The sequence below is a fragment of the Xenia sp. Carnegie-2017 genome, unplaced genomic scaffold, assembly GCF_021976095.1.
Source record: "Xenia sp. Carnegie-2017 unplaced genomic scaffold, XeniaSp_v1 HiC_scaffold_24, whole genome shotgun sequence".
Classification (NCBI taxonomy): Eukaryota; Metazoa; Cnidaria; class Anthozoa; order Malacalcyonacea; family Xeniidae; genus Xenia; species Xenia sp. Carnegie-2017.
In genome coordinates this window covers 9870392-9884385 of record NW_025813487.1, presented here as the reverse complement: position 1 = coordinate 9884385, position 13994 = coordinate 9870392, and the positions used below count along the sequence as shown (strand labels likewise).

Sequence of the window (13994 nt, the reverse complement as noted above, 5' to 3'; positions counted from 1 at the left end):
TTGATAAAAGAAATGATTTATAACTATGTAAAAAAACCATCAACTGTAGATATAAACGAATGTAAAATAGTCAGAAAAAATGGTCGCGCAAACTTGTAAATAGAAATCAAATTAAAAAATATCAAGTTGTCTTAGACAAACGAATAATAATAGACGGAGGTGCCGATACCATTCCCCATGTCTATCATTGGTTTCCGACACTTGAAAGTTCACACCATCAGACTTCTCCCACACACGATGCGGTGACGGATGATATTTTGTTTACATCCGTTCATCAAATTGTGCAAGAAAATGACATGGAAAGCGGGTGTTTGCTATATATGGGGCGCCGATACGGACAAAACTACTTTTTCTAAAGATGAAACTTTTATTTCAAATTTATTACTGTGTTTAATATAAAATTATAGTACTTCTGAAAAGTTTAATACTTTATTGCTGCCTGCAGTACGCCACATGTAATTTCTCGCAAAACTTCATGTTGTCGAATTTCGATGTAAGTTGTAAGACGGCGGAAGATGTTAAAATCCTCGATCGTGAGAACGTTGGAGTAAGTGATTTTATAAATAATCTAGAACATGGGAAAGAGTTGTATCAAGAAATAAAGCGAAATATGTTTTCGGCCTCCTTTGGGGAGGCTGAACACCTTAATATGCAGACAGAACAATTTTTCACGACTATAGTTATTTCATATTGTTGAAACATGTTTATTTAAAAAAAAAGAAAAAAACCTCGTCATTTTTAAGCGCAATATCAATAGTGCTTTTACGCAGTTATAGTTATTTTATTTGGCTATCTTCGCAATACTTCACTACAAGATGCAAATATGATTGAAACCATTGCTACTCTAATCAACATGTTTCAATGCCTTGTGCGTCGGTTAATGGATCGTTTTGAAACATCTGTATATGATGACTTACAATCTAATTGCTCTAACAACGTTTGCAGAGAAGGTCGAGGCCGTCCCCAGCATTGATACCAAAAGGATTAGAAGGATTGAGATCTCTTGGTTTTTCATGGAAATCCGTAGCAACTATACTAGGTGTGTCAGAAAAGACAATAATGCGTCGGAGGGATGCCTACGGTATTCAATCCACCAGTAATAAATATATGAAAGTGTCAGATGATCAGTTAGATGATATTGTGAAGGCCGCTTTATCTGCTTCACCTAATTCAGGTGAAAATATGGTTTTGGGTTACATCAGAGCACAGAGATTTTTTGTACAGAGGTGGAGAGTGCGTCAGTCGATTTGGAGGATTAATTCTGATAACCAGATGTTGAGGGGCAGAAAAATAACAAAAAGAAGACTATACCATGTACCAACGCCAAATTCTTTACGGTGAGTGAAATTTTTGCTGGAGCAAGACTTTCATGAAGCTTATACATAATTTTTTTTCTAGGCATCTGGATGGCCAGCATAAACTAATAAGATGGCGAATTGTTATCCATGGTTGTTTAGATGGATACTCTCGTGCAGCTGTCTTTTTTAAAACTTCGTGTAACAATAAAGCTTCCACTGTTCTTGATCTATTCCATGATGCCACGACTAAGTTTCCCTATCCACGTAGAATTAGAACAGATTATGGAACACAAAATAGTGCTGTGGCCAGGCTTATGCTTAATCGTTATGGTCTGTCTAGCAAACCTGTTCTTACAGGACAATCCGTTCATAATCAGCGCATTGAGCGTCTTTGGCATGATGTTAACATCTATGTTGTTTCAATATATAAGAACATCTTCTACTAGATGGAATCTAATGAATTGTTAAATCCATACAGTGAATTTCCCTTGTTTGCTTTGCACTATATATTTTTGCCTCGTATAAACAAGTCATTAAACATTTTCACAATGCAATGGAATAACCACCCATTGTCCAGTGAGCATGGACAATCACCTTTACAACTTTGGACCAGAGGATTTTACCAAGATGCGCTTTCAGATTACGGCACAGTCCAAAAAATGCTACATGAAAACTTAGTCGATTGTAAATATGGTGTTGATGACAATGGACTGATGCCTGAAATTCAAACTGCCAACTTTGTAGAGGTACCTAGATCTGAAATAGAGCTAGATGCACAATGAAAACGTAGATGGAAGGAGATGGACTACTTTCAAATAAACTATCAATTCTGTTTCGTCAGTCAGATTCATAAAGCTCGCAAATCGTATGATTTCAATTAAATTAATTTGACTGTAATTAAATATGATTACTTAATAAGTTAGCTACAAACTGTGAAAGAAATTAAATTAATTTACTTCTTTAACAAGCCATCAAACAATTCATTCATCATCGTCATAATCAAGTTTTATTATTGAAATTCTAACAAATCAATTCGCTTTACTAAAGAATTTGACTGTTTGAATGATAATATTCAAAAACAATTTTGTACGACGTCATATATTTTTGGTGTTTGTACTAGAATTCTTAAATCCGTACCTGAAAGCTATATCTAAAATGTAACAAAAAAAATACACAAGTATCAAATAAGTTTAAAAGTAAAGTTATTACTTCAGCGAACTAAAACATAACCCATTGTACGTATTTCTATATTTCCACCCGATAGACGACAGTACGCGCTGTTTCCACTAGTATTTGGTATTTTTGGCATTGAGCAATGGACACGGTTAAACGAGGAAACACCACCAAACCCAAAAAACGAATCTGGGGATCTACAATCATTTTCTTGGTTTCCAAGTATTCCTATTCGAACTTTTGTGAATCTTCCACGTTTTACCGGATCAACATTAAATCCCTCCAAATTGCAATTTCGTTGAATGTCAGCATTCGCTGCTAAGGAAAGCCATTTTGATCTTCCAATGCTTGTCTTACGATATTTTCCATCTGCTATAATACCATATAAGGATGAAGCTTTATATGAAATAGATATAAATCTTAAGTCATTTCCTTGTTTCATTCCTAAACAAATTTCATTAAATGAGGTGGTCCAGTAAGTAGAAAGTTTCGTTTCTTGCTCATCGAATCCAGTTGTTCCTCCTCCAACATTATGAACGTCTTTGTTGCTCCAATAATTGGATGAATAATGGAAAGTGTCCTGAAAAACATCACGTGTTTTCAGTAGCATGACAATGATTTAATATACAGATTTTATACTTTAATTACTTACTTAACTAGCTACTTACTTATAACTACTTACATATTTACAACAATTATATATTTTTTTAATCAAAGAAGCAAAATATCAGAGTATTGCATGATTACCACGAATCTTTAAAGATCAATTATTTTGGGATAAAACCATAGATATAAAAAACATAGATTGCTGACGTATATACAAATTATACGTAGCCGGCCGTAGCAAATTGAACATTCCTAAATGGCGGCTCAAGCGGGCAAAAAAACTCTAATTTGTATTACGAAAATTAGGTTTAGCGCGTTTCCGTCGTTGTACCCCTTCCTGGACCTTCTATCAAAGTTCTAGCCACTTTTTTGGAAATAGAAGGACATTTCAGAGTTGTTAAACGTAAACTTGGATGCATCAAAGGAAATAACACGACAAATATTGCTTCGTTAAATTTTTATCGAGTTGTTCCCTGAGTCCAACTATAGCAGTTTTGTTGAGTCTTGACTTATTCCAGATATTTTTATGAAAAGGAAATAATAAAAAGCTCAAAAATAGTGATGTTTCCTTGTTGGGTTTTTTAATTTAATTTGTAATATACACCAAAAAGAGCAGAAACAGCCGAAGACCTTATTAGTCAAAACACTTGAGGCTGAGGAGTCTGCCTGTTGCTTTTCACTACCCACAGAGATGGACAGGTCAAATCTACATTTTTTGAAACTACACAGTGCATGTGCATGGTGAAGCAGGCTGACTTATTATTTGTTTGCCAAAGTTAAGTAAGTTTGGTCAACTGCAACATCTACATTGGCTCTTTGATAGTATTATATGTTTGTCTGAGACTAGACTCTTGATGTTTGACACAATATACTAATCTCATAGAAAATGATGAAAAATAATGAATAAGAATAAATTATCTGAAGTCGGCTAAAATGCCTTTTAAATGATACGGTGAACGTAAAAACTTACAAGACAAAGTGCTATTACTAATGTTGTGCGTGTATTGGGGACACTTATGACACAAGTTGTTCAGTTCATATGTCAATCAAGATATGGTTTAGAAGCATAAATATAAAGTGTTGCAAGAAATTCTGCAGCCATGACATACTGAGGCAAATGGATTTTTTACTGTTTCATTATTCATAATGACAAACCACACTCATTATGTGGACTGTGGGCGTGTGTAATACTTTTGTGTTCACAGGACCATAATGTTGCCATAATATGAAATAGTAAACTACATAACTGTAAAATACTTCAATTCGTGTAAAATATTTATATTTTATTTCAAACATAAGACTTTGGTCGATTTTTCTTCAGTCGTTCAAATGTAATGTAATACGACATACACTGGATCTATGAAACATTGTATATTTGCTCTTATGGTTTAGTCCTTCATCATAAATCACCTTTGAGAATTTCACATTAAACCAAACTCGGTACTCCTTATGTTGTAATGCTCGATTTTATTAAAGGGACCACTTCATAAAAATTTGTGTAAGTGATATTTGTCGCGTTATTCCTTTAATGCATCCAAGCTTACAAGTAGAAACTCTGCAATGCCATTTCCCACATCTTTGGAATGTTCAATTCGCTACGGCCGCGCGATGTGCATCAGCAATCTAGGTTCTATTATATCTATGTATAAAACATCACCTTATGACCACTGATTTTCATAGTTAATGTCCATCCACCTCCAGAACATCCGGGCAGCGATGTCAAGTGACAATACACATTAGTGAAACCATTCGCAGGATATTTGATTTTGTAACTACCAGGTTTTGTTGATCTAAATACGAGAATTGGAATATAATTGTTCATTCTACAAACACAATGTGTAGCATTTTAGAATCACCTCTTTCGACCAAAAAGTATCGTCAGTATATTGAGATGCACAGGCAACAAGCATACTCTTTACATCAAGAAATTTTCAGCAAAAAATTGCATTTCTTGCTGCATGAAAATATAATTTAATGGTCATGACCAAGTATAGAAATTAAGAATATAAACGTACCCTGTTTTTTTTTTAACGTCCTTACATGATGCATAGTGTTCGTTCTCTGAAATAAAAAATACTCTATGTCAATAAAAATAAGGTTTCCAACATAGCAGAAATCATGGAATTAGCTGATACTTTGATACTTTATAGGGGAAAATATTGCATTATTGCCATCCTGATTTGCAACCATAATGAACATGGTGTGTTATATAACCAATGTATTAAACACGGTACCTTGTTCTACTATTTTCAACGTTTTGCTGATTTGTATTAAGTCTTTCTTCAATGCATTAATCTATAGATTAAACAAGTTAACACAGCTCATCATGTTATGCTTTTCATCAATGATCATAATTATATGCACATTCTTTCAGCACCAATATAATTCCATTAATCCTTTATCGATGAATGTATGAATTTTTGAAGATGCACCTGTTTTTCTTTGGCGATCTCATTCCACTTGTATTTTCCTCTGAAATAAATATCTCTGTTATCCATGCGATATGAAAGGAGTCCCTCGATATTTGGTAGAGCTTGCAATTTTGTTTTGTCTTGTACAACAGCAATCTACATTGTCAATGTCAGTAGCTAAGAAAAAAGTCTTGGCTTCTACGATTCAAGCCAGAAGATGAAAATTGCTTAAGGTTTTATAACACTGACTAACATGAATCAGTATAGTTTACATTCAATCCTAACTGTTTTGTCGCACTGCAAATAGCTCATTTGGCAAATGTGTATATATGAATATGTTTCGAGAAGCAACCATAAAGCAACCGGATCCATCTTTGGTGCATGGTATTGCTCACGTACTTACACCATTAATTAGTCTCACTTCTCCAGGATACGCACATGGTCCCTATAAGTATCGAATAAAGAATGTAAATCGAGCACATTTACTTTTCTGAAAAATAAAATCATTTGAATTTTTAAAAAGGTTGTCCATATTTGACATTTATGTGCTTCAACCTTGTCTTGCAAGTTTTAAAGGCAAATGAATTATATGCTGCTTTGTTAATGATACCTCGTTATAGTTTTGATTTTCTCTTGCGTTTTGTTCATATTTTTTGCTCGATTTTTTCTCAAATGAATAATCCATCCTACCTTTTGAGGAACTTCCGTTTCTTTATTGACGTGCCATAAAAAAATTTTCCCGTTCTTATCCATCTTTCTATATTCCATACATTTCTTCCAAAGACGTTTTGGTAAACCTGAACGCACCCAAAACCAAGTGTGAATTTTGTTTTTATTACTTATTACTGTACCACCGTTTATTGCTTTGCACTTTGGACCACAGTAGTCTCGGTTGCTGTCGGGACCATAACAAACACAACACTGTTTGAAACACAAAAGTTTTTAATTGTCATGTACATACCAACCCAGCCACCAAGGGTCTTTGAAAGGATATTACTATTGGGGCGACTAAAAATTGAATTGTGTGAGTCTGTGACAAAGGAATCATAAAAAGAAAGAGATGTGTCATATTTACAAGCATTTCTTCTTTTTTTGGGGGGGGGGAGGGGAGGGGGCATCTGTGCCGTGCCCAGCCTTCACTCCACAGGATTGCAACAATAACTTTTCACAAGCTCTCAAATAAAATTACCCCCATGAAATTGTTTCTCTGAGACCCTTCAAATGGGCAAAGTAATAGAAATAAAAATCTGCTGTCGTAAAGAGTTTGCTTTAAAAAAACTTTGAGTTACCTTTCCAGAATCACAACCAACAAATGCGGTTGAACTATCAGAAATGCCCGATCTTGGAGACACAGAGCTGAAACTGCAATCACGAAGATAATATATATGATCATATCTATTCACATGCACATTTTTTATGTCTATATTTATATATGACTTGTTTACCTAAATGAGCCAGTTGTAGATAATTTTAGATGAGCAAATCCCTTTTTACAAGGTGATCCGAGGCATTGATTCATCTTTCCCTATCATAAAGTTCATTTAACTAAATGGTTTGAATCTGGGAGTATCGTAAATTGTTTGTAGATGTAGATCATCCAGGCTAAGAATCCTGAGGACTGTTGGTGTAGATTTAACTGACGTTTTGACGACCATAGCGGTAGTTATGTGAGGAGTAAATGACGGATGTTGTCGAAACTTCAGTCATCATCAACACCAACAGTCCTTCTCGGGTCTCTACTTTCCTGAACAATCTATATATGTACAAACATATAAGATTAATTTGTTGCTTGATTATATTCTCATACTAAAACCATATAACAATAATGAATAAGACGAAGTGCATTAGTTTAGACAATACGTAAATTTTTTCAAGAGTTTAGTCGAATTTTTATGTATATATTTCTGAAAATATATGCGTAGTTTATCTCGTTTTTTTGTTAGTGAAGCTGCTTCTAAAGGTTGTCAATAAGGTGGCTTGAAAAGTTTGATCCACTGCTGAAAAAATCAGAGCCAAAGTTAAGCAGATGTTTAGTGACGTTTTGATGACCATGCATTTCATAGCATTTTGTCACAGCCTTCGCAGATTTTAATGAACGATCAAATCTTTCAACAATTTTGTTGTGTTCACTTTATACACAGCACGGGGGAAGCATAAGTGGAACCTTTCCTTTCTTCACGGCAGTTTAAAATTCACAGCTACGTATAAAATGCTTTTTTCTAGCGTCTTGAATGGCTAACAACTTTTCATAAATCCCCCTATGCTCATTAATAGACCATTATGACGGCAGTGTTGCGATGTCCTTGATGTATCAGGATTTGATATATTTTGAAGTGGGCTTTCTAAAGTCATCCTAACTCTTACCTATATCAGGTGAATCATGCTCTATGACAGATTGATAATCAAAAAAATCTTTTCTTCTTTTAGAATTTCGTGATCGTTCATAACCATATTTTTTTATCAACATGATTTCCTACATTTATGCGTTAGTAGAAAACTTTTTCCACCAAGAATAGACAAATCAGTTTACGTTATAGACAAAAAAAAAACCCATTTAGGCTCAGGACTCCAAAAACCTGAATAATCTATATCTACTAACTTGAAACGATAGTCCTGGCTCACTTTGATAGACATGTCTGTCTTTTACTAGCAAAAAAATCTAGCAAAGTTTTTTATTTTTTGTTTATTTCAAATTTTTTTTTCTTGAAAAAAAGTTTGTCGTAAACTAAGAAAGATTATTCTCGTTGTATGGCCTCAAAAAGGTATATGAATTGCTTAATATAATCTTTCAAGTATTGCCACTTGAACAGCAGCCAAAAATTTTTAAATCACCGTTTTGTTTATACATAAGACAACAGACAAATAAGTGAGCGATGTTCATTATTGTGTTTGATATTATGCATGATCGTATGAGATGTATACAGAACATGCATTTATAAGCAATGTAGTGGACACATAGTGGTTTACTTTGTATCTGTGAAGTGAGATTGAACTTGATTGAAGTGAGATTGAACTGAGATTGATTCCGTATGGATTTAAGCTTTGAGATTGAGAGACTATCAGGGATCATTATATCAAAATATAGGTAATATGACTGCTCTAAAGGAAAATGTAAGATTTTCAAGTGTTCGGAGCATCGGAGACTTGTGTAAGGATGGAGTGTGATTTGACCCACATATTATGCACGATAGTGTTTACACTTGATGATATAGATAATACAAAATCGCTCGAATTTCGGAATCTTGTGATTGAACGTATACAAAAAGACAAAATGAATGTGGAAAGACCTATTATTTGAGGGAAGGAATCATTGTAAAACCAGTTAAACCTGTGTAGGAAAAGTATAAATTAATGAGCTTAGTCTTGGGCACGGTTATACATTAGGTGTATATGTATAAAAAAATACATTGTGAACGTATTTCCCTTCTTGTGTGAAGACGAAACGTTACTTTAAAAAATCTCTTTGACATTCATTAAAGGCAATTCAAGTCTCTATTTTATGCGCTCATTTTTGTGTTATACACATTCGCATCTAACATTACAATCTAAGAAATTTTGAATCTGATATAAACTTTGCAAACCCCGTGAATTTTTAAATTATATGCAAAACCTACTTTCATATAATTCACTTTCAATTACAGACAGTAACTCTCGCCTTTCTGATCAAACGCAAAAGGAAGCTGCGCTACTGATTGCAGTATAATTTCCTTATCTTGTCTATTTTGCAATGTGGCGATTAAAAAGTGGACAACAAAATCTTGCTGCCAGTCCAGGTTTCTCGCATGCAAAACAAAATCTTAAACTTACCCAACCGAAGTTTTTATGAAAATGAGAACCAAATCTTGAACAATTAAAATTTGTCGTGATTATTTTGTTGCTTCTTAGGTCTTTTACATACTGAATATTTCCCACACCAGGAAAGAGTCTGCTGCAGCCTCCAGAATCCCGCAGGAGTAATTCAGTCAGTTTTCTTGGAGAGTGGAAATGATAATACCTAAAGTGATTGAAGATTTTATTGCATATTTTACCATCTTTCCATCTTACAAAAAAAAATTTTGTTATGTACATACAGGCTTGAGCATCGGCTATTGTTACAAATACAAAGTGTATGAAAACTTTTTAACCGTATATAATTATATATTTTTTGTAGTAATTTGAATAAATTCTAACCAATGTGCTTTGGTATTATCAAAACTCTTTGAAATCGATACTTGAATACGAAATTCTTGAATAAACATGTTTCCAAATGAGCTTGACCAACGCCTAGTATCTAATGGTTTTATTAGTTTTGGGTATGATGGTACATCCCAGGTTATTGGAGAATCTTGTACTCCTATCAACATAAATCCTCCGCCATCTGTTTCCATGTCACACCAAGCCTATTGTGAATATAAAACGTTTGAAATAAAGCTAGAGAGCTTGTAAAATACTTTTATTTGTCGCTTTTGATATAAATGGTCCCATTTTTTATTGCATTTTGCAAGTAGTCTGGATAACGCATCTCTTGTGAAAATTGAAGCCGGTAATTCGATCATTTGCTACTGGCTTCATGGAGGTATTGGTCCGACTTAACTATACAAAATCACAGTTTTTGCGTTTTTATTCCTTTTACAAACTTCTGATTAAGGCAAAATTTTTACGAGATGTAGAGGAAAACCGGTAGAGAGTTTTAACACTAAAGCTCTGTTTTCTTGGCTTTGTAACGACTGCAAAACAAGATGGCAAGTTGTACTGAAATTTGAAAGTTGAAGGTGAACGAAGACAATTTCAGCCGTGCGAGGCATTTTTAGAAGATTAATACTTAAATTACAACAAAGTGCAAACAAAGGTATTCACATCTTCAATATTTTTTTCTATATTGAAGCTGTTCACAAAGGAACTGGCTTAAAACTTGCAACACAGAGTGGTACTTTCGCATATTTTGATGATGTACATCTCGTAGAGCTTGATGTTTTCATCTTATTATTGTTCATCAAAATGTCTTTTTGATTATTTGTCTATGTCGATTTGTTTGTTTAACAACGTAATTTGAAATTATAATGATTTTTGCGATATGAATAACAACCTAAAACAAAGTGTTGTTAAATGTGTAAATTTGCTGCAATCTTCCATGAACGTCATTGCAGATGAAATTTTGGCAGCAGTAGTAGAATTCTGTAATGTTTCCACATTTTTTAAGAAGCAGCAGCATCATATAATCTCCAGTTTTTTTCAAAACAATGCAGGTCGACCTTGTACCATCTCATACTCCTGGCATTACAAAGCCAAGACAAATATTTCAGGTTTTAATATTTTTGCCAGTCATTCTGTACCTTTCAAAAAAATTTTGTTCGAATCAAAAGTTTTTAGAACGAATAAAAACTCACGTAGGTCAAAAGCAAGTGAGCCAACTTCCGGCTTCAATTTTCGTACTATATTTTATACATGGTGCGTTATCCAGTGTAATATACATATCAGTAATGTCCTGAAATACAACCTTTTGCGGCCCATGTTCTGTTTGTATCCAGTAAACGCCGGTTCGAGCTTCAGAAACTCTATCCATGATATCCGAGCAGTCCTTAGCTGGATCAAATACATTTCCGTATGAAACACCTACGACAGGCAAATAAATAATGGCCTTGCAATCGGCTAAAAAATCTATTCACACCGTATAACAAAAAGCCTTTTGACGACGTTCACTTTGGCAATCAACACGTCAATAAGCGAATCAAAAATTCTTTCAAATGCGTTTTGCGTTCTGACAATATAAATTCGTTAGTATAAGCGTACAATTTATGTTATATGTTCAATAACGTGTGAAAATACTTGTATCAATGGATATAAAATGTGAAAAAGAATATATTTTTATAATAATAATAGCCGCAATATTTATGCTAATTTTGGCATAATTATATAAACATACTAATAAGCCTGTAAGACAAAGAACGTCTTAAGAAAATAATTTACCATCAACCATCCTCCAACGAAATTCCTGTCCATCGCTGTCACAAATTAGAAGTTTTGCTTCCCCAATTCGATCTTCAACAACAGTCTTATTTCCCTCAAACTTTTTATTACAAATCCCAGGATTTTGAGGAATCTAAAATACAACTATACAGTAAAGTGTTCTTTTATATGTAAAATATAACACTAAAATAATTTAAGTACTCGCCATAACTATATGACTGGAGAGGAGAAGACAAAGCCCTGGAGAAAAATTGTTCGTTTAACGTGTAAAATGAAATATTTGCCCCTCATTTACTGAACCAAGTCTTATTTACCTACAAACGTGAATTACAATTCTCAATATCTACTTTCATTCAGGTTAAAGCCTCTGCCACACTGTTCGACGATAACGATAACGATAAACGATAAACTATAAGGATATTCCATGGTCACATACTAACGATAAATAGTTATCGTTATCGCTGCAATGTGACCGCACACAAGAGTTTGAATAACGAGCAATTTTGTTTGTGTCGTTATCGGATCGTTATCGAGTGCAGTGTGACCGAGGCTTAATAGTTAGAAAAATTGACGATTTTTTACAATGAAGGTTAACTTGCACCGAGGTTTATACAGAATAGAGCCAATTTATACAATGCTTTCATAAAGAAGTACATGCATATTGTTTTAATAACAAGCACAAACGTAGATATGTAGCACAAATTATACTTCGAATTACTCAAACGCACCCAAGAACTTACCGCTGCAAATGACAGGATTAAGCAATTAAAAAGAAGCCACAAACACGAATAAAGCATGTTGTAAATTGTGAGGTTGATTGCTCAACAAGTAAATTCTGAATGAAGTTCAATTATTAATTGCAGCACTTTCATGTCTAATAAGTTAGTGAAGATTCTTCCTTCAGCTCAATGCTCAATGCTCGACCCCCTGTTGTCTACATCTGTCAAAGAGATTAGAGGTTGATGCAGTGCAGACATTAATATGTTTGCTGAGGAATAATAAAAGCTTTTTAATGACATTGATTTTTATGAATATTGAGAGAGTGCATTCTTAATAATCAGGGATATATTGCTATCGCTTATTCATATATTCATGATATACTGTATTAATATCTTTTGAAATGTATTGTTATCTACGGATTTATAATATGCATATATTAGCAATAGCAATACATCCCTGTTAGTAATGGGTTAACGAAACCATGCTTTGTGATGGATTCGATAACTATGTTGTATCATGTCGAGTGAGAATTGAACGAATCCACTGCATATATCATACATTATTATCTGTCCTGTCTTCGAGCTATGACATGCATGTATAAACATTCATTTCTGCCAACACCTTTTGTTCAACCATGTAATTTAATATACTGCAGAAACTCATAAGTAACATTTAAACCATCTACACTATATTTGTAATTTATCAATGTCTGATCATGTCTTGTGAATGGAGACAAAACGTTATGCTTTTTATATAATAAGTCTTTTATTTAACTTTCTATATTAGTATTATTAGATGGCTCTTTCAAATGCAATCTGCTGAGCTTTGATATTTATGATTACCATTCGCTTCCTGTTATTTCTTTGGCAAACATCTCAATGCTCAATAAAAAGTAGAAGCTATCGAATGATTTAATTTAATTAATTAGTGTAGACTGCAATTGGGAAAATCTTTGTTTACTTACAACTGCCTCCATGTTTTATTTGAATTGAAAAGAAGTTTGTTTTGTGCTGCTTTTCAGACAAGTAGGTTACAGTAGTTACAGTGCAATTACATTTTCTAAAGTGCAATTACAGCTTCTCAAAAGTGCCATACGCATTTTCACAGTTTAACTAAAGACAAACTGCACTGCAATCAACCAATCAAAGTCTAAAAATATGTCAAGCATTATTACATTGGGATATTTTCATGTTATAAAGCCTAAGCTTCAGTAAATTTATCTTGTTAACTTGCTATGTACTGTTTAGATAGCCAACCTGTTTAGATAGCAATATTTTTTTGTGCATGAAATTGTAAAAAACCCAATTTGTTCCACATAAATGGGTTGTTTTGTGATTAAGTGCAGCAACGCGACAAGTTTGTCACGCCTCGAAAATTCATCCCAAAATGTCAGACACGATCGCAGCATGGTAAAGCTAAAACGGCCATGCCTCATATGTGAGTCCAAGTTGTAGCAGGCGGCATGGTTAAGTGATTTTAACAGAAAATTAAAGCAACTACTTTCTAAAAGTTATAAGTGTTCGATGAGGGAATTTAGCCATGTGAATCGATACTCAGAGAGTTTGTAAGCGCAATATCATTTGCAAAAGTCTCACAAGTCCATACAATTTGATAAACAGCTACGTTTTGTTCCCCCCAAAACCACGATACAAATCTTCTGAATTACAATCGTTTTCATTATTTCAAAGTATTCCAATTCGGGCATTCGAAGTCCAGCAGCATGTTGTCAAAAACATAGATGCCGCCATACGGCAATTTTTGGACGAAAATGTCAAAGGAGTTACACAGGCTCATGCCAGGGAAACTTTTCTCCCCCTCCTAATTTCAATCAACACTAAAC

At 33.9% G+C, this 13994-nt stretch overlaps 1 protein-coding gene across 1 annotated transcript; it reads right to left on the bottom strand.

The window, feature by feature from the left end:
* Positions 1 to 2281: 2281 nt before the first annotated feature.
* LOC124451035 lies at positions 2282 to 12337 on the bottom strand. The gene is made up of 14 exons (XM_047001666.1): positions 12175 to 12337; positions 11435 to 11567; positions 10965 to 11080; positions 9659 to 9867; positions 9296 to 9482; positions 6934 to 7013; positions 6778 to 6850; positions 6179 to 6409; positions 5892 to 5933; positions 5510 to 5644; positions 5312 to 5372; positions 5093 to 5138; positions 4735 to 4867; positions 2282 to 3051 (listed from the first exon to the last, which is right to left on the bottom strand). The coding sequence occupies exons 1-14, from the start codon at positions 12229 to 12231 to the stop codon at positions 2509 to 2511; spliced, it is 2046 nt and encodes a 681-aa protein (XP_046857622.1). The 5' UTR covers positions 12232 to 12337; the 3' UTR covers positions 2282 to 2508.
* Positions 12338 to 13994: the final 1657 nt, after the last annotated feature.